Genomic DNA, 21,445 nt, shown 5'->3' on the forward strand with positions numbered 1-21,445 from the left:
GTTTCTCGGTGAAACGAGTGGAATCACAACTATAAATACAGACATTCAAGGAAGCTGAGGACATCTATCATTTCTTTCTGTTTTCTTACAAATAAATTGTTGTAATATTTCTCTCTCTATTGTAATAAGTTTTCTTTTTATGTATTTCAAGAACAAGACTACTAAGAGTAGCTAAACAAGTTGTCCCCTCCTCTTCAAATGAGTTGATTTATGTAATAATATTATGTCTGAATAAATTTCTCTAAGTCTCTTTTTCTTTTATGCTCGCATTTTATAATTAAACTTATATACCATACGCCTTAAGGTAGAAAATGAATTAATAGCTGTGCTGGGTATCGTTGAACGAGATTGCGCAGAAATCATCTGTTGCGACTGCGTGGTTGGAGTGTGAGAAGAAATTTGTAAAACTCGGCAGGTATGACCCGACGACATTATGGTCAAAGAGGTATTTAAGTTTAATTCATTTTACGAAAGCATGTTGGACCCTAATCTAGAGTATATCGACTGAAAACCTTGTGTAACTAATAGTCCTGTATGGCCTGGACTGGTTCGATAGGTAAAACAATGTCACGTACAAAGAATTAGTTACTAATTAAATAATTAATTCAAAATGGGGACCACTAGAGAGTGAAAACAAAGAAATTGATGAATAGAGAGTTAAAAAAAAGAGGCGTTTGGTAAAGTGGAGTTTTAAATAATTTGTCATTTATTTATTCATTTATTTTTAATGATTAGTACAATAATTTTGAAATGAATTAAAACAATAATTTTGAAATGAATTAAAAAATGTGTTTTTGTCAAATCTTATTTTATTGACTTCCCTAGTATAGCAATACATCTGTGTGTAAACATACAACCTATTTTAGATATTCGAAAAGAAAGCGAGATTGCACTTTTACGTATATTTATTTTAGGAAACATATATTTGGGTAGTGTTTTATCTTTTAAGGGCAATATCTCACTTTTTCATATCTAAAGACTAATGATCGAAATTATATACCATTTGCACTCCGTAATATTTATCCATAATCTCTAAAATTTATCAAATTTTCTTATCTATAATACCTCTCACCTCTTAAGATTCTAATTGATTTGAAAAATCCAAACATAATATATATATATATATATAGAAAATTATTTCAGTACAATTATATTTTTTGCACAAAAAATTATAGACTTAATTTTTTTAATTAAAGTTTAAATTTATGTAAGTTTATCAAGTTTTGTAAAAAAATGTGGAAATGGTAGCGCCTTAAAAACTCTTGTAATCTTGATAAAAAATTTTATTTTAAATATTTGAGTCATAATAGAGACTAATCCGCAACGCGCACGTTCTACGTACGTTCAATGTTTTCATAACTGGACCGGTGATCGAACCGGTTTACCTTGAAAAAATGGTTCAATCGGTCGGACCGTTTTAACCGGACGGTCGAATCGGAAAATCGTTTATATAATATAATATAATTAATAATATATTTTAAAATTTAAAACCTAAAAGATGTATATAAATAGACAAAAAAATATATTTATCCTAGTTTTAAAAATAAATAACAATATACATATATTCAAAATATTAATTATAGTTATATATAATTTTAAAAGTAAATAAATAAATTAAAAAAACTCTAATAATAGTAAAATAATATTTTTATGGATGTACAAATTCCATTAATAATGTATATATATAATAAAATATTAAATCAAAGTTTTAATTTTTTTTTAAAAAAAATAATTTTTTTTAAAAAATAAAAAAATTCAAAATTCCGGTCGGACCGGTTCTTGGCCGGTTCTTGACCGGTTCTTAGCCAGATCGACCGGTTTTGACCGGTTCTGAACGGTCCGATCGGTAAAACGGTTTATATATATATATATATATATATATATATATATATATATATATATTATAATTTTCAAGCGTATATAGTTAATTTATTTTGAATGAACAAATAACATAAATTTATAAATATTTATATTTATTAAATATTAGAAAATTTGTATTATTTCCATGGTTTTTTAAACAATTAAACAGATAAGTGTAGTATATAAAGAAAATCAGGGGGCGTGAAATGTGGCAAAGATAATGAATTTTTAAAAAGATTTCAAGGTAGATTTTCAACCTAGCATATAAGTAATAGCCCTATGATAGATTTAATGTCCCATGATTTGCCACGTCAATAAAATATAATTAATTACGTCTATGTATAAAAATACGAACCGTTGGATGCATGGTTTGAGGTTTACCCATATGCTAGGATCTCATCTACCACGTTTCACCAGCATACCAGTGAAATAACCATTTTTTTTTTGGGGAGTTTGAGGAGGGATTGTTATAATATGAGATTAACTTTAATAATAGTAATATAGAGACAAAACCGTATCGGTTTTATGATCTCCGAAATTCTCATATTTTAGCCTCGTATTTCATTTCTCTTTTTTCCTCGATTTAGGTGAAAAAAAAAATCTAAATTGAAAAACTAATTTCCTTTGAACATGCGCGTCATATACACAAAATTTTTGTGTTAATGAATTTGCACGATAATTTCAAGATGATATCATGAATTAAACATTCAAAAATTTGGATAAATATAAAAGAATATTTGTTTTCCGGAAATATATAAAAGAATATTTAGTAATTTAGAAAATTTAAAAAACTGATAAAATATCGTAATTATACAAATAAGTTAATTACTCTAAACTTCTAACCTTATCAATATATTGTATGTGTACACGAAAGCTACAATTGTAATTTTCATTTACACTTCATCAATAAATGTTGTACTTTCCAATATATATAGTATAGAAGATTAGAAAAATCAAAATTTTCATTTTTTAAACATAAGAATACTTGGAAAAAAAAAGTAATAATTCAACTATTCAAACTAGCATGTACTAATATACACACGCTCATAGAACATGCACGTTCCGATATCTATCTTCTTCTATATTAAGATTCCAAAAAAAAAAAAAAATTCCTCTTCTATATTATAAAGTAAGAATATTTCAAACCAAATTTTTTTTCTAGATAATAATCCTTCTCCACTATTCTATTATTTTTAAAAAGAAACAAAATGTAATAAAATAAAATAAAATTTTAAATTTTAAATTATTTTACCTCAATAAATTGACACAAATTTTAATTTTTTGCCAGATTGCGTGTAAAAATTAATTAGTTCATTGAATGGAGCGGACACCTCATAATAAATTAAAAGAAGAATATACACAGCAACACCTCATAATAAATTAAAAGAAGAATATACACAGCACAGCACAGCACAGCACATATTCCAATTGCCATCCCACAACTATTTTATATTACCGAAAATGTGCTGTTCCATTGGTCCAAATCTTATTGGTTTCTTCCAACAATCGTTCCGAATTCAAACTACGATCCATCCAAACTCGCGTTGATTTGACGGAAAAATAGGTAGAATCTCTCTCCTCTGCGTCCGAATATTTGTGACTTGACTCGTTTTGATTTTGAATTTTGATGGAATGAGGTTGAATTCTTGGCTGCTTTGACTATGTTAGTAGTAGTAGTAGTATGAGGTACGAAATGTGTTGGTGTTTCTTCAGTTTCATTGGATTTGGATTTGTTGTTGTTTAATTAATGCTATGTTTATACCAGATTGTGACTAGAAAGTGTTTGAGGTTAATTATGGAGATTTGTTGCTTAATATAGCACACTTGTGTTTGATTTCTGGACTTGTGATGACTGTTACCTTACTGAGAAATGATGAATCTGTTAGAACTTCTACCCTTTTATGTATCCGGTTTCGAATTTATGAACGGAGTGATTTTGGAATTCTTGATTTTAGATCCATTTTAGTTGTTAATGATTTTAACATGAGATCAATTACAATTATGGTGGATTTCGATGCAGTCAATATCCATATTGTTCAAAACCCGAATTTCGATTGTTTTCCTCGTATCAAATTATGCTATATACAATCTTGAATTCAGATACATTTTATTTTGGATTTAGATTTTGGTGTAATGGATTTCAAATGTAGCCAATGTCTAAGGCCATTTGAAACGGCCAAATGGTTCAATAGAATAGAGGAAGTTCTGTTTGCAAAAAATGGAAAGGTTCCTATCTGCCTCTGCTTTTTCTGTCAAATTTGTTAAAACTTATAGTAACTACTGGTTTCACAGTTCCAATAGAATGCTGTTCAAATTGGTTAAATTTTCTAATATCCATGAATGTCTTGGGTTAGATGTTAAAATAGAACATGACTGCAGCAAATATGCTAAAGATGCTCGAGTTTTTTGTCCCCTTCTTTTAAGAAAGAAACTGTGGTGATATGAGGTGACAGGTGAGAAAGTTAGCAAAATCAGAGATGTTTACAGGATCATGTCTGCTACTTGCTTTTTTTTTTTTTTTTGATCAATTACTTTACTTGCTTATTTGTATGTTCTCTTTGTGGATAAGATTCTATCTCCTTGCAAAATAAGAGTCAAATGGAATTCTCTGGGATGCTCACGTATTCTTACCTGGGTTTTAAGTTTTATTGTGGGAATAAAGTGTGTGACATAAAAAGGAGTATTTACTGGCATTCATTGATATGGTCACTTGCAAATGAGAAAATTATATTTGTGGTCCCGTAACTTGAATATTTATTTTTATTTTTGAACTTGTTACTGGCCAATTCACGGTCTTGATCCACTAACTTGCACTTTTTTCCTTATAATTTTAGTTTTTTTTGCCGGAGTGATGACATGATATCAGATATCAATTTTCTATGACACGTCATCATTTTCGGACCCCACGTGCGATAAAACAGATTAAAATAGTAAAACATGCAAATTAGTGGACTAACACCATAAATTGGTGTATACTAGAACGAAAAAATGGAAAACATTTTCGTTTCCATTACAAATTTTGTAACAGCCTGAACCAGAAACAGCTGCTATGACATCATTCATATGGTCACTGTTAAGAAATTTAAAATTTAGTTGGAGGGAAATGAGATGGTGTGTTTAATATCATTCCATACGAATATTTTGGAGACTGTAGTGACATTTCAATGTGGCCATATCTTCGTCTTCCGACAAATATCTGCTCCAAGCTAATGCATAGCCATGTCCTAGTTCCACTGCAGCGAGAATGTCGTGGTGGAGTTCTTGGTGGCATTAGCTTATCAATGTTCCACTAGACAGCCTAATTTTAGATATTTTAAGGCTACTAATGGCACCCAAACATTTGGAGTTTTGCACATTTTCCCTCCAGAATTTTGAGTCGTTAAAGAAGTCTTTATCTTCTTTAGGATCTAAAATTGTAATTGTTGCATAATCTTGCTTTGGATTTTCTTCTTCTCAAGCAGCAGTAGCTAGAGCTAGATAAGAAAATTTGATTGGTGAAAACAGGGATATATCAATGATTTTGTTTTGAGTTTTTCTGTCAACATCCGGTCTAAGCTCTCAAGAGTATCCAATTGAATCTTATCGATAAGTTTTCTCAATTGCGCCAGAGCTTCTGATGATTTGGGGGCAATTTATTTGTTTATTTTTATTTCATGAATCACCTCATCTTCAGGGTGGTTTTCTAGTAAATTGGATAGCTTTTTGTGGTTGCTCATACCCAATTTTTAGTGAAATACCATTAAATTCATTTAAATCTTGTTTTGTTTGGCCGACAATAATGCTACCTATCCAAAGTCAAAATGTACAGCCCATCCACAACAACCTTGTATCATCGTTTTCCTTCTCCATTCCATAAAAGCCCACCCCCTCTCTCTACAACTACTCATAATCAAGCGTCTCACAGATGCACTCCTAGTTGCAATCTTCTTCTTCCATTTTTTTTTTTGGCGGTGGTTTTGCATGCTTCTCCTCTTATACTTCTGGCACGAGGTGAAACCCATGAGTAATAATTTATTATTTCTTACCAGATATAATACATTTTATGTAATTTTGTATTATTATAATCCTTATGTGCAGTTCTAACATTAAATGCTATGTGTTAGTTGAACTGTTGAATTTCCACATTGTTCAGTGTTAAATGAACGGTGGTCCCAGCATGTTTGTCTGCTTGCTTCTATTATGATCATATTTTTAAATGTCAACCTGATTCTTGTCGTTATTAAAGAGATTATGGTTCGGCCATTTATGTTCTCTTTATCGTTATTTTTGTCATTAATCGCAGGCACAAGCTCCATTTCGTATGGGTTTTGACCAGTTCTTTGTTCTCCTCGAAACTTGAGGTAACAGAAATAGTCTGAAGGAGGCATCTTTGGTTTTTGCTCACCAGATAAACATGGAAATTAGCAAGTCCCTCAATTCCGACAAAGGATTAAAGCATTTCCCATTGACCCCTTTTAGGATTTTTAGGGGTCTCCTATGTTTAGCAGTTTACATTACAACTGCGTTTCTGCTTTTAGTTTATTTTGTGCCCCCGGCCGCTCTAGTCACACGCCTATTTAGTGTACATTACAGTAGGAAATTAGTAACCTTCCTCTTTGGTCTTTGGCTTGGTCTGTGGCCATTCTTGTTTGAAAAGATAAACAAGGTTAAAGTTATCTTTTCGGGTGAGAAAGCTCCGTTAGAGAAGCATGTTTTGATTATAGCCAATCACAGGACTGAGGTAGACTGGATGTATCTGTGGGATCTAGCTCTGCGCAAAGGGTGCTTGGGCTACATCAGATACGTTCTCAAAAGCAGTTTGATGAAACTGCCAATCTTTGGCTGGGGATTTCATGTTTTCGAGTTCATTCCAGTGGAGAGAAATTGGGAGGTTGATGAACAGGTGATGCGCCAAAGGCTTTCTACGTTTGCCAATCGTCAGGATCCACTCTGGCTTGCTGTCTTTCCCGAAGGAACCGATTTTACGTATAACCTCATCATTCCTTTTGTCTTTCTAAAATGTTTCAAGTATATTCATCACTTTTCTTCCACACCCTCTTTCTTACACTCTTTCCAAATTCTCCGAAAATGAATTGTTTGTCAATCTTCGGGCACCATCTCTTTGTATATTTTCGTGTAAACTTTTGCATCCGGGCTATGTAATGTAACATTCACCTTGCATTTTTTACCCAGCAATGAGAAATGCAGAAAAAGTCAAAAGTTTGCTAATGAGAATGGATTACCAGTGCTGAAGAATGTGTTACTACCAAAGACAAGAGGTCTGCATATTTGCTTGGAGATCTTGAGGGGTTCACTAGATGCAGGTACGTACTGCCCTTCATTGTAATTGTGGTTGGTAATTTAAAAAGCTTATCCATTATTGATGTTGTTAATCATCATTATTGGGTTAGTTATATCAAAGCTCTGCTGTTTGGTTTATTTTCGCACTCCCAAAAAATTGACTTAAATAGAACTACTTACTCTTGGCTTTAGATTGTCCCAATGATCGACGATTTCGGTTGGGAAAATTCTAGCAAGTGAACTAGGTCAAGTTATAATATAGTTAGACAGAGTCCAAGTTGATCCCACAGAAACTAATGTTTAAATAATAAGATATAGACTATTCAAATTAATCTAGGCTAATTTAAATAAGGGATTTTTACGAATTAACTACTAAATAAAATAAATTAATTATTCTAAAGCAGAGATTTTAAGCAAATTAAAATAGCAGAATAAATTTAAGACTGATTCAAGTTTCAAGAAAATGACCAGGAACACACAACGGTACCAGACATCGATAATTGCGTATTGGATTTAATCAAACAAGAATCATTCATATTCACGACGAAATTCCCTAGAATAATTATTAATCTATTTCTAGAATTAATAACCCTATTTTCATTTAACAGTCCAATTATTTCTAATTGAATTTAATTAAACAAAAACGCATTCATGAGTTATGAAATTTCAGCTTTCGCCTAAAATCGCACACTGAAACCGAATACTATTTCTAGTCAGTTTAAACATGTGTTGATTAATATTTTTGAAGCTAATTTCAATCTTTTCTTTTTTAAGTCCAGATCGAACAACAAACATTCAATTAATTGGCCAGATTAAAAGCAAGAATTATGCACGAATATTAATCAATAAGTATTTCATAAATAAAAAATCAATCAATCCGTTCCATGAACAAAAATCAATAGTCTGGCCCTATTGTGGCCCCGGTCAAAAGACGACTACTCCATAATAATAAAATCAAACAAAAGTTTCATGTTTGAATTCATACTAAAATAAAACAGAAAAAGAAGAAAAAAAAATTCTCAGCAATAGTGCCGAATCTTGCTTGCGTTGCGCGTTTCTTCTCTTCCAAGCACTCAGCTGTCAAATCCCGAAAATCTCGCAAAAGTCTAAGAGTCAAAAGTCCTCTCCAATTAGGGCTTGAATCTATTTATATGTCTATCCAAAAAGCTCTCTTTTTTCGTCCAAAATAATTTCAAATATTGCTCAAAATAATCAGAGTTCAAAAATTCCCAAATTATGCGCTAATTATATTTTCCATATCTGCGGCATACACGGACCCCGGACATGGTCCGTGCCAGGTCCGTGTATTAAAAACTCCAGCCCAAACATTTTGCGAAGGTGCACGGACCCTCTTCCAGACTCTACACGGGGTCCGTGCATTTTCCTGGAAAGAGCTACTCCAAAGTCGATGGTACACGGATCCTTTTCCAGATTCCACACGGGGTCCGTGCATTATTTTTCTTCAACTCTCTATTGCTTCGAAGGTGCACGGACCCTCTTCCAAAGTATGCATAGGGTCCGTGCATTAAATTTCTCTTCAATCCTCCTTGCCTCTTATGATTTTTCCGTGTCTTTCGGTCAGGTTCCAACGTGGCATCGCATTGTTTGACTTTTTTTTTCTTCAATATTCAAGGCTTCTCAAATTCTTAGTCAAACCTACAAACACAGAAAATATGACGATTTATGCACAAAACTCGGAATAAAATGCCAAACAAGCACGAATACGACAAAATAAAGTTCCAAATAAGTTATAAGATTCGTGCTTATCAAATCCCCCACACTTAGCTTTTGTTCGTCCTCGAACAAATCAGAAGAAATTAGAGATGAGAAATATCGATGATTTACAACACAGAGTGGCACAATCAAAACCTTTCAATCTACCAAATCTCGTCACACCCAATCAAAAGCTCATACTTCGAAAATCACAAGTCTCGCTTTCGTCGCAATTCAAAACTCGAACACTACCCAGAAAAGATCAACAGAATGAGACGTGTGTAGTGTGAGTGTCAGAACTTATACTACTCAAAAGTTATTCGGTTCAAGGATCTTTCATGTTTATTCATCAATAAAAATTTTTATTTCTTTTTCTCGCCCCATATGCTTGTCTTTCATATCCCTCTCTACTAAATGTGGAACAATTATGACCCGGTCAATAGGTCTTTTAAGCTTATAACGTTAGGTCACGGTTCACGGCTACAATAAAGGATAGGAAAGCAAAAAATGAGAGACAACAAACAAGTTGTCATTTAGCACAATTAAATAGCTCCATTCCCCATCTATTATTGAATTTCATCACTTTCTTTTGATTAATCAATACAACCCCTTTATCTCTCTTTTTCCTCTTTTTTTTTCAATACCCAGTAAATTCTTTTTGGGTACTTTTCTTTTCTTTTCTTTTTTTTTTTCTTTTCTCAAATCAACCCTTTCTTTCATTCAAAAATAATTCACCAACTCCTTCAAATGTTTTTTTGTGAATACTTGGAGTTTTTGTATATTTAAAAGTGCCAAAGGGTTTGCTTCTCTCAAGACTTAGGTAGGAAAAATAGTATATAGGCTAAAAAATCAGGTGGTCAAAGTAGGACAGAAAAAATGACGAATGGGGTCTAATTGTGTGCCATTGGCACACACCATTCGATTTTTATCAAGCTCAATGGGGTTACTAGGGACAAAAGTGATGCATCAGGTAAGCTTGAAAGGCTCAAACGGTCCAAAGATCGCCTAAATCATCCCCAAGTCATAATCATTCAAATTTTCGCTTCGAGGACTAATCAGACAGGTTCTAGGGATAACAACTGCAATTTTTCTCTCTTTTATTTTTTTTTTCATGAGATCACCTCTTACCAATTCACAATTAACTTGCATAAGTCCGACAAAAGTGCATGAAGGATGTCTCATAAAGTCAATGCAAAACTAGTTCATATCAAAGTCTCTCCTTGCAACTACAGCTAATCTCATTCAGTTCTAGGCACGAAAAAATTTCTCAAGTGATAAAAAATCTAGCAAACTAATTGGTATGTCATGTAAACCACAAGTGCTCATCTCTTTTTATTATGAAAATTATTGCTAAGTGATGTGAAACATCGTGTAATGAACGACCTACCCCACACTTAGAATGCAACACTGTCCTCAGTGTTAAATGCTCGAAAAAATAAAGAGGAAAATAACAATAGCAAAGACACTTCCCTGAAAAATGTCGACGACCATGCAAAATTAGGGGCAAGCGGCAGCCTGAGCAAAGAGAACAACAAAACCAACCAAAACGCGTAAAATAGAAAAATCACGCACACAAGCATACATATAGGCTTCCCAAAATAAATTCAACAAAGAATAACCACCACTGAGGGAATAACCACAATATCCATTAAACTCCAATTAATAAAAGTGATAAAGTGCAACAATAGTTAAAACCCACGACATAACTAGAATAGGCTAGAGTATCTGCAAAACATGTCAAAAGAGATGCAACTACAACAAATAAACTCCAAAACACACATAGTTCAAAACCCATAACAAAATATCCAAAATATCCAAAAGAACCACAATAGAAAATATCTCTAGACTACTCCTCCTCCGAAGCAGAAGCTGACTCGGCAAAGTCATCCAGAGCAGATCGATCAAAGGGTGGCGCATGAATATCAGTGGAGTAGGACCGAGAAGTGGCGTGATGCTGTAGTCGAGCCATACTGGTGCAAAGATCATCCAAGCAGTCAAATATGGCAGAGAAAACGCGACGTGTGCCCCTCGGAGCTCTGGCGTGTACATGTGCACCGGCGGGATGATCAGCAGCCTGATCAAGGGCAGCTTCTTCCTGAACGCGAGCTTCTCGGGCTGCATCTGCAGCTGTAGGTGGTGGGACTAGGGGATCTCGTGCATGATAGTGAATGTTGCGGCTCTCAGGGTTCTTATACCATCCACCATGTCGAAAGATAAAATACATACTAGTCATCGCGTGGGCGGTGAGCACTTGCTTCGGCGCTGGTGCAAGAGAAGCCTCGCCAGTCAAATCGACGCCGCAAGCAGCCAAAATCCTCGAAACTGTAATGGTGAAAGGAGCGTGCTACTTGGAATTCTGAGCACAAGCCAAGTGAGCGACAGTACGCATATGTATGATCAAGATAGTCGCCAATGGAATCGCAGTAATATAGCCCAACCCATACACCATCTTATCAATTAAATACATGTCCAGGTTGCGCACCTCATTGTTCCCAGACTTCCGAGGGATGATGTTTGCACTGATGAAGTAGCAAATGAGGCGATCAATCAAAGGGAGAGTAGTAGGAAGGATGCTATAACGAGAACCAGTTTTTACCCTACGGTAGGTGAGGCACGACATAGCAAGGTTGAAATAATAGGCAGGGTCAGACAAGATAGCATCATATTGGTTGTAAACAACCGGAGGGCCCTCATTAGGAATGTGCAGAAGCTGGGACAAAAACTCACTCGTCACCTCGATGCGAACTCCCTTCACAAAAGTCTGAATTGTTTGCATCCCTGTTTTGTCCTTCTCTTCAATATTGGCATAAAACTGCCAAACCAACTCGGGATAGTAATCCCCTCGGATATCTAGAATAGAACCCCAGCCAAATCTATCAAACTCTGCTCGCAGTGGTACCTGAGCATCAATAGTCGGGTGGATCGACTTCTCAACAATCATGGAGTTACCCTTCATCTTCTCATACCACTGATAATTTTCCAAACTAGTGAACCAAGTATCATCAAAAGCAGCCCCCCCACCGCTGCAAGAAGAAGAGCTACCCCTCGCACGCTTACCCACGGTTTTTCTCGGCGCCATATCACAATAAACAATAAATTCAGCAACACCTCTATTACTCAAACTCAATCACAAATACAGATAACCATCAAGCAGTAGGACAACCCAATCTCCCCAAACAAACAACCAAATTAAGTACCAACAACAACTAAACCATCACAGTAATCCAACTTTTTCTCAAATAAACACCACAGAATTGAAATCAGCGACTAAAATCCTCGTAGCTACACCAATTACGAAGCAATTCCTCAGAAATTTAATTATAATCAACTCCCAGCATAAATTCAACACAAACCCGACAACCTACGAACCAAAAGACAAACACAATGACGATATCAATACACCCAAAACCAACTAGATTCCATCAGCAATGGAGAAGGGAAAGCCACGCTTACCAAAGTAAAACCGACAAGATGCCCGGATTAATAGTGAGAAAAGAAAGAGCAGGGGCGGCCGATCAGAAACAGGAGCAGAAAATGAGATATGGGTGGCGTCGTGCGAATCAGAGGCGGTGCTCAGAGGGAACGTCGGCAGAGAGAGGAGGTGCGGAGGTGGTTTCTCGGCGGCACAAATGGTTGTACGGGTGAAGAATACGGAGGTGATAGCCGGAGGAGGACGAACGGGGTCTGGAGAGGGAGAAACGAGAGAGGAACAAAATTGGGGATTTAGGGATTGAAAAGGGTTTGAGACAGACAGATCGCGAGTCTGAGAGATTTAAACCAAAATTCGACATACACGGACCCCGGCAAAGGACCCATGTCCTGATCCGTGAAGCTTCGAATTGCTTGAAAAAAATGCGAACATAATCCACGGACCTCGGGTCAAGGTCCGTGTCTACATCCGTGTGCCCTCGCATTTTGCAAAAAATTCCGAGTGAAAATATGCACGGACCCTGGAGACAGGTCCGTGCAGCTTCCGTGCTTTGACGATTACGGTAATCAAAATACATGGACCCCGGACAGTGGTCCGTGCAGGGGTCCGTGTATCTACGCATTTTCACAATTTCTAGCATTTTAAATATCCGGACCCTAACACAGGGTCCGTGCAGCATCTGTGTTACCTTTTTCAGCTCAAAATAATAATCGAAAAATAACCCTTAAAAACTCTTAATCTTAAACCACACAAATTAGTTTGCATCTAAAAATGTCAGATAAAACACTCAAGCACGCAAGATGCATAAATGTACAAAGACTCCCCTTAATGATACGATTCCCAACAATATACGTGCTCTCCTCCGCAACCAATGATATATCAGCGTTAGTAAAATATCTGCACTCAACAAAAAATCACTGAGATCAAAGAAAGAAGAGACAAAAATAAATTAACCAATAAAACAAAATAATACGAAATAAAGAAACAAAAAGAAAAGAAACTGGGTTGCCTCCCAGCAAGCGCTAAATTTATAGTCTATAGCCCGACTGTGCTTCCCTTTTAATTTGGATCTTGCAGATTCACGGTGATCTGCTCATCGACCACCTCGCCACCTCGATATACCTTAAGTCTATGGTCGTTCACTTGAAATTTTTCAGTAGCTTCGCTGGTGATTTCCACGGTGACATATGAGAAGACTTGAGTAATCGTGTAAGGGCCTGACCAACGCGACCGCAACTTACCTGACATCAACTTTAAACGAGAATTATATAATAATACCTGTTGTCCCACCTCGAATTCTCGATTCATAATATTCTGATTATGCCAACGTTTGGTTTTTTCTTTGTAAAGCTTGGCATTCTCATAAGCATCAAGCCGAAACTCTTCCAATTCTTATAACTGCAGCAACCTCTCTTCACCTGTGGCTTTGACATCAAAATTCAAAAATTTAGTAGCCCAATAAGCCTTATGTTCAAGTTCTACAGGCAAGTGACATGATTTTCCATACACTAGATGAAATGGAGACATTCCGATTGGGGTTTTAAAAGCTGTACGATAAGCCCACAGTGCATCGTCGAGTTTACTAGACCATTATTTCCTTGAAGCACCAACGGTCTTCTCCCAGAATGCGTTTGATTTCTCTGTTCGACACCTCGACTTGACCACTGGTCTGAGGATGGTAAGGTGTTGCCACCTTATGCCTAACCCCATACTTAGCTAACAGACTGTCAAACTGACGGTTACAAAAATGAGTACCCCCATCACTGATAATTGCTCTAGGTGTGCCAAAATGTGAAAAAATATTTTTCTTGAGAAACTGAATGACAACCTTCGCATCATTATTTTTGCAAGCACTCGCCTCTACCCATTTAGACACATAGTCTACAGCAACCAAAATATATTTGTTCCCAAAAGAAACTGGGAACGGACCCATGAAATCTATTCCCCACACATCAAAAAGTTCACAAACCAAGATATTATTAAGTGGCATTTCGTGTCTCCTAGAGATATTACCAGTACGCTGACACTCATCACACTTGGTTACATAATCATGCGCATCCCTAAACAAAGTGGGCCAATAAAATCAGGATTGGAGTACTTTAGATGCGGTTCTAGTCGCACCAAAGTGACCTCCAGTTGGACCCTTATAACAATGAAATAAAATTTCACTTACCTCTTCTTTGGGAACACACCGCCTAATTATACCATCTCCGCATATTCTAAACAAATAAGGATCTTCCCACAAATAGTATTTCAAGTCAGAAAAGAATTTCTTCTTTTGCTGATAAGTAAAGTGCGGTGGTAGAAACTTACTTGAGAGGTAATTTACAAAATCAGCATACCATGGTAAATTGTTCACCTCAAAGAGCTGTTCATCAGGAAATTCATCACGAATAATGCTATTGCTCTGAATGGGATTCTCCAGGCGTGAAAGATGGTCTGTCACTTAGTTCTCAGTGCCCTTCCTATCAATGATCTTCAAATCAAATTCCTGCAAGAGAAGAATCCAACGAATTAGTCTTGGTTTTGCATCTTTTTTATTCATCAAATATTTTAGGGCCGAATGGTCAGTGTGCACGATCACTTTGCTCCCAAGCAGATAAGATCTGAATTTATCAAGTGCAAAAACCACAACGAGTAGCTTCTTTTCTGTTGTAGCGTAATTCAGCTGGGCTGCTGATAGTGTCATACTCGCATAGTAAATGACATGTATGCATTTGTCTCTCTTATGTCCCAAAACTGCTCCTAAAGCTGTGTCACTCGCATCACACATCACCTCAAAAGGTGATTCCCAATCAGGTGCTACAATCACCGGTGCAGTGATTAATTTCTTCTTCAAAATCTGAAAGGCCTGCACACACTCAGCAGAAAAATCAAACGGTACATCTTTTATAAGCAAATTAGTCATCGGCTTGGCGATGCTAGAAAAATCCTTAATGAACCGCCTATAAAATTCAGCATGTCCTAAAAAACTACGCACCCCTTTCAGATTTGATGGCGGAGGAAGTTTCTCAATTACCTCAATTTTCTCTTTGTCAACCTCAATTCCACTTTCAGAAATTTTATGTCCTAAAACTATTCCCTCTCTCACCATAAAATGACACTTTTCCCAGTTCAAAACTAAATTGGACTCTTCACATCTTTCTAAAACCTTAGACAAATTTAGCAAGCATCAAATGAAGAGCCAAACACTGAAAAATCATCCATGAATATTTCAATAAAATCCTCAATCATGTCATGGAAAATTGCCATCATGCAGCGTTGGAAAGTAGCCGGTGCGTTACAAAGACCGAATGACATTCGTTTATATGCAAAAGTCCCGTAAGGACATGTAAAAATGGTTTTCTCTTGATCCTCAGGATCAATGGGAATTTGCATATAACCCGAATAGTCATCCAAGAAACAATAAAAAGGATATCCGGCTAATCTTTTCAACATTTGATCAATGAAGGGTAGGGGAAAATGATCTTTACGGGTTGCATCATTAAGTTTTCTATAGTCTATGCAAACACGCCAACCCGTAACAGTCCTAGTGGGAATTAATTCATTATTCTCATTTTTCACAACAGTAATCCCACCCTTTTTCGGAACAACCTGGACAAGACTAACCCACTTACTATCAGGGATGGGATAGATAATATCTGCATCCAGAAGTTTGATTACCTCCTTCTTTACCACTTCTTGCATAGCAGGATTAAGCCGCCTTTGAGGTTGGGTTGATGTTTTGTGATCAGCTTCCATCAGAATTTTGTGCATGCACATGGAAGAGCTGATCCTCTTTATATCCTCTATGCTCCACCCAATGGCCTTGATATTCTCCCTCAACATGCGAGTCAATTTTTATTCTTCATCCTCTGTCAAAGTAGAAGAAATAATTACAGGCAGTTTGTCATTATTAAGCAAAAATAAATATTTTAGATGCGAAGGGAGAGGTTTCATTTCAAGGAGAGGGGCTTCTTCAACTGATGGCTTTAATGCTCTTGGAACATGTCCAAGCTCCCCAATCCTTGAGTTTACCATCCTTGAGATTGGTTTGCCGGCGTCCAAATACTGAATGCATTCCTCAATCTCCTCCTTATCCAATTCTTTTGGTGCTGGATGTGTCAAGCATAACTCCAAGGGATCTTCACAAATAAATTCCTGCACATCACACTCAACAAACTCATCAGTAGCATCAATTCTAAAACAATTAGAAACATTAGACGGATATTTCATAGAATGAAACACATTAAACACTACCCTCTCATCATTTAACCTCAGCACCAATTCACCCTTCTGGACATCTATCAAAGCTTTCCTAGTGGCCAAAAATGGTCTACCCAAAATAAGAGGAATCTCACGATCCTCTTCCATATCCAAAACAACAAAGTCCACCAGGAAAATAAATTTATCGACCTTAACTAAAACATCCTCTACTATTCCCCTAGGATATTTAATCGATCTATCAGCCAACTGTAGGGAAATTATAGTTGGTTTCACCTCACCAATTCCTAACTTCTCAAAACAAGAATATGACATCAAATTAATGCTTGCACCAAGATCACACAAAACTTTTCTAAAAAATGATTTTCCTATGGTGCAAGGAATAGAGAAGCTACCAGGATCCTTAAGTTTCGAAGGTAATTTGTTTTGTAAAATTGCAGAGCATTCCTCCGAAAGCTTCACTGTCTCAAAATCTACCAGTTTTCTCTTGTTTGATAAAATTTCTTTCAAAAATTTAGCATAAGAGGGCATTTGAGCCAAAGCTTCTGCAAACGGGATATTAATATGCAACTTCTTAAAAATCTCTAGAAATTTTGAAAATTGAGTATTAAGTTGCAGTTGCTTTGCTCTTTGGGGGAAAAGGGAGAGAATTTATATCAATATTGGAGTTAATAGACTTACCTTTCTCCCTTGAGTTCTCGCCTTGCTGCTTATCTGATTCTTTCTCCTTGATAGCTTTTTCAACCTCAACCTCATCCTTCTTCACCTATTCAGCTACTATGATTGCATTGACGCCTTTTGGAATTTTTTCTGTCTCACTAGGAAGTGAGCCTGGCGCCCGTGTAGCGAACTGGTTTGCTAACTGACCCAATTGGGTTTCCACTCTTTGCATCATAGCATCGTGATTCTGCCATCTCATCTCATTCTCAGCTATGTATTTTGCAAGCATGTCTTCCAGATTTGACTTATTCTCAGATGGCTTGAAACCTGGCGGCAGAGAAGGTCCAGCACCTTGTGGAGGTCTAACTGCTTGCTGAGGAGGCCTTTGCTGTGCAGGCTGCTGCGGTGGATTAAAATATTGAGGCTCTACAGAATTTTCAGCCTGTTTCCACCCAAAATTTGGGTGACTTCTCCAACCCGGATTATATGAGAAACTGTATGGATTAAACTGCTGTCGCCCTTGGTTTCACACATAATTCAATGAATCACTTTCAAAAACTGGTGGCTCATCATAAAATGAATCTGGCATGAATGGAATGCCACTCGCTGATCCTTCAACGGCCTCAGTGCTTCCCTGGATTTGATTCACTTGCTTAGATGGTGCAGATTTATTTGCTTGCAGTTGAGATACTTGATGGGTCAGTCCATCAAGTTTTGCTGTAATCGCTGTCAAAGCATCCATTTCCAGAAATCCAACTTTATTTTCTTTCCTGCTGTCTTGCCAACCAACATTGCTTTCAACCATATTCGATATGATTTCAAGTGCTGTTGCAGGAGTCTTTCTATAGAGGCTGCCATTGACAGCTGCATCAAGCATGGAACGAACAGATGAGTCGACCCCGTAGTAGAAAGTCTCTACTTGTTGGCCTATGGAGAGATCGTGTACAGGACATACTCTCAACATCTTTTTAAATCTCGCCCATGCGGCATTCAGTGATTCTCCATATTTCTGCCTAAAAGACATGATTGCATTCCGCAGTTGTGTAACTTTGGTTGGTGGAAAATACTTGTGCATGAAAACTTCAACCAAACCATCCCAAGTAGTAATTGATCCTTCTGGCAAATCTCGAAGCCACTCTATTGCTTCGCCTTGTAGTGAAAACGGAAATAGCCTCAACCAAACAGCATCAGCAGTCACTCCATTGAATTTGAAGGTGTCACATATTGACAAGAATTGCTCCAGATGAGCATTCGGATCCTCAGAAGGCGCCCCTCCAAATCTGACTTGCATCTATATCATCTGGATGATGGCTGGTTTAAGTTCAAAAGTATTCGCCTGAACTGCAGGGCGAACAATGCTGGATCCATATCCTTCAACTAATGGTCGATGAAGGTCCATCAGAGTGCGGTTGTTCTCTTCTTCAGCCATATCTTCAAGCTCCTCTTCAGATTCAAAATTTAGAGCTAAGTTATGTTGCCTTCGATCTCTACGTATACGACAAAGAGTGCTTTCAATCTCCAGATCAAGTGGTATGAGGTCTTCAGAATCTCGAGCACGTCTCATATAACATGAGATATACTCCTGAAAAAAAAATTAAAGCGCACAAATCAGCCACTTGAATAAAAATTAAACCAAAATAAAATAAAAACCTAGTCTCAAATAAATAATAAATCCTACTAGTAAACAAATAGTCCCCGAAAACGGCGCCAAAAACTTGACCGACGATTTCGGTTGGGAAAATTCTAGCAAGTGAACTAGATCAAGTTATAATATAGTTGGACAGAGTCCAAGTCAATACCACAAAGACTAATGTTTAAATACTAAGATATAGACTATTCAAATTAATCTAGGCTAATTAAAATAAGGGATATTTACGAATTAACTACTAAATAAAATAAATAAATTACTCTAAAGCAGAGATTTTAAGCAAATTAAAATAGCAAAATAAATTTAAGACTGATTCAAGTTTCAAGAAAATGACCATGAACACACAACGGTACCAAACATCGATAATTACCACGTATTGGATTTAATCAAACAAGAATCATTCATATTCACGATGAAATTCCCTAGAATAATTATTAATCTATTTCTAGAATTAATAACCCTATTTTTATTTAACAGTCCAATTATTTCTAATTGAATTTAATTAAACAAAAACGCATTCACGAGTTATGGAATTTCAGCTTTCGCCTAAAATCGCACACTGAAACCGAATACTATTTCTAGTCAGTTTAACCATGTGTTGATTAATATTTTTGAAGCTAATTTCAATCTTTTCTTTTTCAAGTCCAGATCGAACAACAAACATGCAATTAATTGGCCAGATTAAAAGCAAAAATTATGCACGAATATTAATCAATAAGTATTTCGTAAATAAAAAATCAATCAATCTGTTCCATGAACAAAAATCAATAGTCTGGCCCTATTGTGGCCCCGGTCAAAAGACGACTACTCCATAATAATAAAATCAAACAAAAGTTTCATGCTTGAATTCACAATAAAATAAAACAGAAAAAGAAGAAAAGAAAATTCTCAGCAATAGTGCCGAATCTTGCTTGCATTGCGCGTTTCTTCTCTTCCAAGCACTCAGCCATCAAATCCCAAAAATCTCGCAAAAGTCTAAGAGTCAAAAGTCCTCTCCAATTAGGGCTTGGCTCTATTTATATGTCTCCAAAAAGCCCTTTTTTTCGTCCAAAATAATGTCAAATATTGCCCAAAATAATCAGAGTTCAAAAATTCTCAAGTTCTGCGCGAATTAATTTTTCCATATCTGCGGCATACACGGACCCTGGACATGGTCCGTGCCTAGGTCCGTGTATTAAAAACTCCAGCCCAAACATTTTGCGAAGGTGCACGGGGTCCGTGCATTTTCCTGGAAAGAGCTACTCCAAAGTCGATGGTACACGGACCCTTTTCCAAATTCCATACGGGGTCCGTGCATTATTTTTCTTTAACTCTCTATTGCTTTGAAGGTGCACGGACCCTCTTTCAAAGTATGCACAGGGTACGTTCATTAAATTTCTCTTCAATCCTCCTTGCCTCTTATGATTTTTCGGTGTCTTCCGGTCAGGTTCTAACGTGGCATCGCATTGTTTGACTTTTTTTTTTCTTCAATATTCAAGGCTTCTCAAATTTTTAGTCAAATCTACAAACACAGAAAATATGACGATTTATGCACAAAACTCGGAATAAAATGCCAAACAAGCACGAATACGACAAAATAAAGTGCCAAATAAGCTATAAAATTCGTGCTTATCACCCAACAACTGGAATTTCCCCAAAAATTGGACTAAAGATTTGATTATTATACTGATACAAAGCTATTTCTTGCTAGTTCAACGAACTCTTACAAATTGACGTAAGCTTTAAAAATGTCTGAGTTGCATAAATTCCAACAGTTATAGTTTTTAATAAACCGACAAACCTTTAGTCCTACAGTACCGGTTTCCTAGGAAAAGGTACTATCTCTCTGTAGAAGGGCATACACTCTTTCAATCTTGCTGCTTCATAACATTATTTCATCACGAAAACCTTGCAGTTTATGACATTACTATCGCGTACAAGAACAACTGTCCTACTTTCTTGGATAATGTGTTTGGCGTGGACCCTTCTGAAGTACACATGCACCTCCGACGTATCCCTGTCGAGGAAATCCCCTCTTCGGAATCAGAGATTGCTGCCTGGTTGATGGATGTATTCCAACTCAAAGATCAGCTGCTCACCGATTTCATAGTTAATGGTCATTTTCCTAGTCAAGGAACCGAAGATGAACTTTCGACACTCGGATGCATGGCGAACTGCGCAGTGGTACTCGGTATCACCGGTATCTTCACTTACCTCACGTTTTATTCTTCCATTTTGTTTAAAGTCTATGTAGGTTTATCTTGTGTTTACCTGACTTTCGCTACTTATTTCAATATTAGACCATCGCCTATTTTTAGTTTTGAAGGAAGGTCTAATAAGAAATCGTTGTAACGGAATTGGTTCTGGGTACAATAGTTTTTCCTACTGTTTTTAACATTTTTTTGATTGCTTCACTCTCTATCCTCTTACCTAAATTGGTATTTGGAAAACACATGAAATCTTATGAAATCGTCTCGCGATGAATTGTGTGAAACGGATCTTTAATCTGATCCGACTCACGAAAAATTATTATTATTATTATGTAAAAAATATTGTTTTTTAGTACATATATGAATCAGAAAAACCATTTATGAATATAGATCATTGACACCATCTGACGAGACGTGGTCTAAGAACATTTATATTGACTTGATATGGCCCGTATGGGTGCA

At 36.4% G+C, this 21,445-nt stretch overlaps 1 protein-coding gene across 2 annotated transcripts; it reads left to right on the top strand.

The window, feature by feature from the left end:
- Window positions 1–3,295: 3,295 nt before the first annotated feature.
- On the top strand, window positions 3,296–21,188 carry LOC140883781 (probable 1-acyl-sn-glycerol-3-phosphate acyltransferase 4). Of its 2 annotated transcripts, XM_073290366.1 has the most exons (5): window positions 3,296–3,424; window positions 6,143–6,200; window positions 6,574–6,825; window positions 7,033–7,163; window positions 20,689–21,188. In XM_073290366.1, the coding sequence occupies exons 3-5, from the start codon at window positions 6,590–6,592 to the stop codon at window positions 21,123–21,125; spliced, it is 804 nt and encodes a 267-aa protein (XP_073146467.1). In that variant the 5' UTR covers window positions 3,296–3,424; window positions 6,143–6,200; window positions 6,574–6,589; the 3' UTR covers window positions 21,126–21,188. The 2 variants fall into 2 exon arrangements, with proteins under 2 accessions (XP_073146467.1, XP_073146466.1); XM_073290365.1 differs by having other exon boundaries at window positions 6,143–6,825.
- Window positions 21,189–21,445: the final 257 nt, after the last annotated feature.

This window comes from Henckelia pumila, chromosome 2 (assembly GCF_033568475.1).
Source record: "Henckelia pumila isolate YLH828 chromosome 2, ASM3356847v2, whole genome shotgun sequence".
NCBI classification, from domain to species: domain Eukaryota; kingdom Viridiplantae; phylum Streptophyta; class Magnoliopsida; order Lamiales; family Gesneriaceae; genus Henckelia; species Henckelia pumila.

Excerpts from the sequence above, each read along its gene's own strand:
- LOC140883781 (XM_073290365.1), top strand. The coding sequence starts at position 6,254 with ATGGAAATTAGCAAGTCCCTCAATTCCGACAAAGGATTAAAGCATTTC. Across the intron at positions 6,826-7,032 it reads CCCGAAGGAACCGATTTTAC|CAATGAGAAATGCAGAAAAA; the intron begins GTATAACCTCAT and ends TTTTTTACCCAG. Across the intron at positions 7,164-20,688 it reads GAGGGGTTCACTAGATGCAG|TTTATGACATTACTATCGCG; the intron begins GTACGTACTGCC and ends AAAACCTTGCAG.